At 44.4% G+C, this 4,862-nt stretch overlaps 1 protein-coding gene across 1 annotated transcript; it reads right to left on the bottom strand.

Moving 5' to 3' along the window:
* Nucleotides 1–3,128: 3,128 nt before the first annotated feature.
* LOC136973549 (uncharacterized) lies at nucleotides 3,129–4,046 on the bottom strand. The gene has a single exon (XM_067268278.1). It carries the CDS (start codon nucleotides 4,044–4,046, stop codon nucleotides 3,129–3,131), a length of 918 nt encoding a protein of 305 aa, XP_067124379.1.
* Between the last annotated feature and the right edge of the window lie 816 nt (nucleotides 4,047–4,862).

Consider the following 4,862-nt stretch of genomic DNA (forward strand, 5'->3'; position numbering starts at 1 on the left):
TAAATACTTCCAAATATGTTAATTGATGTATTCCCTATCAATCTCAAAATAAACGGGTATTTTTGTTTAATATTAGAAGAGTGTGAGTTTCTTCCTCCATTGCCATCATCCGGCATCCCACGATTCGGAAAATAACGCGTATCTATTTGCGAGAAGTTTGATAGATTAGTGTCAGTTCCTGACATAAACAGGATCCTACGATCCTCGTCCATAAATAACTTTGACCGCTCGATCCCTAGTCATCCTTTTGACAAACAAGGTCGGACCTAAAGGTCTTGTGCCGTTAAGAGGTAGAGAAAGTAAGAATCATCTTCCACCTTTTACCCTCGGTTAACCTCACACTGGTTGGTCAGAAGTGGGATCTGTTTTGATTCTTTCTGACATCTCACCCCCATCCATCTTTTCCGGCAATTCTAAGAATCGAGAATGGAGACAACTGGAGACGGTAATCCAGGAGGAAGCGCATTCTCTGGAATGTCGGGAATGATTCCCCTAACTCCCACATTTTCAGGAGACACATCAGGGTTGCGTATAAGGGACTTCTTTGACTCGCTAGATGAAATAGCAAAACTGACAGGATGGACAAAAGCGTAATGTCTCGGATTTGCGAAGCTAAAACTGACAGGCATAGCAAGAGATTTTGCGTGGAAAGACGAGCGAATGCGAGCGATCGACATGTATGATGAGTTCAAACAACAGATGACACGGCGATTTGAAAAGGAGCCATATGCACTTAGACTGCAAAAATTCTATGCATGTATACAAAAATGCGATGAGGATGTACAAACATATGCGGTTCGGCTGTGTGAGGACCGAATTAAGCCGGCCAGTCCGATTTTAACATTTTATAAATGAAAATTATCAAAATTTAAAATTTTATTCTTCAAACCTCTCGAGAGATAACGATCAAGATCAGAGATAGCGATCAAGATTCGAAGGATGTACAGCCTTCCGCCGTCAAACACGCTTCCTTCCTCTCCGGATCCGACTTCTGAGTCACGGAGCCCGAATCATCACCCTCTGTCGCGATTGGTGATCGCAGCTGACTAGATCGGGAGTATAAATAGGGGGCGATATCTGAGAACGGGGTGGCTGAACGTACGAAGACGACAACCGTCCTGTCGAAACCGGGTTGAAAGCGAGGGCCAATCCGAAGATGCCAACACCACTGAAGACGAGCCTGACCACCCCTCTGCCTACCGCCCGAGTCCACCGCCAGCGTCAAAGAACAACCGGCGATCGCTATCGATATATTGACAAGGTATGATTCCCCCAACCATTGTGAACTCGCTCTCCCGTGATTAGGGATGGGATGCGTAGCTTCTCTGTAGTAGTTTCTATATTCGAATAAACCATTATCTGTGTTGTCCTGTTATTACAAATATTGCCTTTCCTTATCGACGACCCCACACACTCCTTCCACTTGACCTGACAATTCATTAATGTATCCCGACGAGTCGGGATAGTGCGAAAAATTTAGCCATCCTTGACAGTGGGGTGGGTCTTGCCAACCTAAACGCTGAAAAGAAGGAGGTACGACTCAGTCTAACCTCACGGCGTTCCCACAAATTGGTGTCAGGAGTGGGGTGGTCACTCCTTTGCACTATCGATAGGAAAAGAAGGCCATATTCGAGTAACGAGGTCGATTTGAGTCGAATTAGGGACTTAATTATAAGTGGGAATAATGGAACATAATCCTCAACCCGTGGCAGGGCCTGCTAACCCAGCGAACCCCGGACCAAACCCCCTTACGTTGGGCAGTCTAGGCGGAATAATTCCATTGCTACCCATATTCTCTGGAGACCCGCAAGGCCCCCGTGTAACAGACTTTTTTTGATTCGTTAGCGGATATCATGAAGGTTGCCATATGGTCGAAAGCACAAATGCTGGTGGTAGCAAAGTTAAAACTAGCGGGAATAGCCTGGGAATTCGTACGAAAGGATCGGCGAATGAAGGAAGTTGACGATTTTGATGAATTCAAAAAACTTATGCTCCAGCGCTTCGATCGAGTGCCTCTTACTTTTAGATTAACTAGATTTTATTCTTGCGTTCAAAGAAGGGATGAAGATGTCCAAGCGTATGCCGCCCGGTTGCAAGCGCTAGCGACAGAGATAGAAATCATGCCAGAACCCGGTGCGGATGTGACAGAAACTGCTATCATTCAGCGAGTACAGAGAAAAGAATTAGACGAACACTTAAAGGTACAATTCTTGGAATTAGACGAACGCTTAAAGGTACAATTCTTGAACGGAATCACGCCGAGAATTCAACAAAGGGTAATGAGCCGTGCCCCTAAAACCTTTGATGAGGCTCTAGATGCCGCGATTAATGAGGAAACAATTGAAGAACTCACCGTGCATTCGCGCAGGAACATGCGGACAATTAACCTGCGATCAACCGATTATCCCCCGTTAGATGATTTAATGCAGTTAACGGAGACGCTGGAAGAACTTAGAGGTTGAATGGACGGGCTTACTCGAGGTACTATTCCACGCAATTATAGGACCTCCTCGGGGAGACAAAACGATCGGGGCAGTTTCTGGAAGCCCACCTATGCCCAGCCACCTACCCGGCAAAATGACTATCGGCTGACTGCTTTCTGACGTTGGTTTGATCAGTCGAATGTTCGAGCTACCCTTAACTCTAATCCAGTCATTCAGTTTTAAAGGTTAGAAGGGCTGACCATTGGCCAGGTCTTTACCCTTGTTGAAATGGAAAGAAGGGGGAGAAAGTGAAGAAGGTAGAAGGAAGAGGAAGTTAGATTGAAAGAAAAGTGTGAAGGAAGTAACCAGGGGGCCCTTCATCAGACCCCACGCTCACCCGCGTCGGCATTTATTGAACCAAAAAGACATTTACAGTAAATACAATATATACAAGGTGCAACACAGAGTTATGTGGTGCAGGAAACATGTGCTATAAACTTTTTTGACACATTTAAGGCGCGGGTTGAAAGCTCAGCAATTTGCTGGTAAACAAGCATTGCCCCGTACCGGAATACAATACAAAGCTGGTTACAGTGTAAAGAGAAGTTGTCCAGCTAATTAAAAGTCACTTTCAAGAACAGGAAAAATTGGACAAAATGAGTCAGGGAGTTACAGAAAGTCGCGATGAACAACTTGAAGACCAGTTTATGTCTGTTGCGTTCTGTTGAGGGAGGGGTTCAGCGCCCCACAATCCCGGACAAACTTTGTCAGGGCCTTTAGCAGTTTGTTGTTGGAGAAAAGGTTCGAATCACCTGGTGGCCAGTTGAATCCTTCTTCGATACTTGTCTTTTCCAGGTGTGTTCTCAGGTTGTCATATTTTTTACAGTCAAAAAGAAAGTGGTGGACTGTTTCCTCGTTCTCAGTGTCTAGCTCGCACCGATTGGAGTCTCTCTTCCCAAAACGATGCAGGTATGAGTTAAAGGCGCCATGGCCTGTTAGACATTGTGTCAGTTCGAACGTTGGTTGAAGTTTCTTGTTTTGTAGCCTTCCTTTTATAGTTGGTAAGAACCTGTAACAAAGCCTACCAGTGTGAGATCCCTCCCACTCCTGCTGCCATAAGATGTGAGTCTCTTCTTTAATGTAATTGTGAATATAACTGATAGGAAGCCTGTTGTATGTCGTTTTATCGTTCCCAGTAGCCATTTTCGCCAGCTTGTCGGCGAGCTCGTTCCCCTCATACCCCTTGTGTGCTGGAATCCAGTTAAAGCTGATGCTCATCCTTTTCCCCATATCGTTCGCTGTAGCGATTAATTCTGCCGCTAATTTCGTCTTGGGTTCCATACGGTTGAGGGTGTGCAAGGCAACCCTACTGTCAGTATAAATCTGTAAATTTTTAGTAGTGGGGTGATGAGTGTTGACGTAGGAGATCGCTTTAAGGATTGCCCATTGTTCTGCTTGAGTGATGGAGCATTCCTCGCCTAACCTGAGGGCTGCCTGGTATATGGTTCTTTCTCCTTTTCTCACTACCACTCCAGATCCTACACCATTCTCGTTTTTCGATCCGTCAGTATAAGCAGTGATCATTTGTGAGTTGTTGTTATTGGCGTTAGTGGTGAATTCCATGTCAGTTTCATACCGGCGATTGATTTTGGGATCCCTAATTGAGTTGATGGTCTTTAATTCTGTGTCTATGTCCGTCTTTAGGATTTTAAGAAGGTTTTTCTGTCTATCTGGTGGTAACTCTCCATTCCTTTGTAGCTCTTCTATGTTGTCGTCAGAAATTTCGTTATGCTTGTTTATTATGTACCAATTCCAAGTTATTTGCTTAGCCTTAAGGTGGATAGGTGTGAGTCCTGAGATTAGCAGTATGGCGTCTGTTGGCGCTGTCCTGTATGATTTAGATATCCTGATTGCGGATTTCCTCTGAGTGGATAATAGTTTTTTTTGAACATGTTTGTTCCCCAGTGCCTCGAACCATGCCTGAACACCATACAGAATCGCCGGCTCAATCGCTTGGAGGTAGATCAATTTAGTATTCCTAGAATCGAGTCCCCAGGTATTTCTCGTGATACTGTACAACAGATTAGACCTTTCGACCGCCTTGTTACAAGCATAGTTGATGTGGTAGTGCTAATTTAATGATCGGTCAATGAAAACACCCAGGTACTTCAAGTATTGGACATTTCTTATATTTTTGCCATTGATTTTTACTCTTATGGTTCTTTGGAGCTGGCTCCTTCTGTTTTTCCTGGTTAAAACGATCGCTTCACATTTGTGGTAATTGAGTGGTTGTTTATACATATTGCTCCATCTGCCTATCTTTTCAAGTTCTCTATTTGCAATTTCTGCGATCCTGTCACTATTCTTATGCGCTATCATTAAGAGCGTGTCGTCAGCGTACGCTTGTATGCAAATGTCCTCAGTATTTTGGATTTGTTT

This window comes from Centruroides vittatus, unplaced genomic scaffold (genome assembly GCF_030686945.1).
Source record: "Centruroides vittatus isolate TY-2023 unplaced genomic scaffold, ASM3068694v2 contig_3200, whole genome shotgun sequence".
Lineage (NCBI taxonomy): Eukaryota > Metazoa > Arthropoda > Arachnida > Scorpiones > Buthidae > Centruroides > Centruroides vittatus.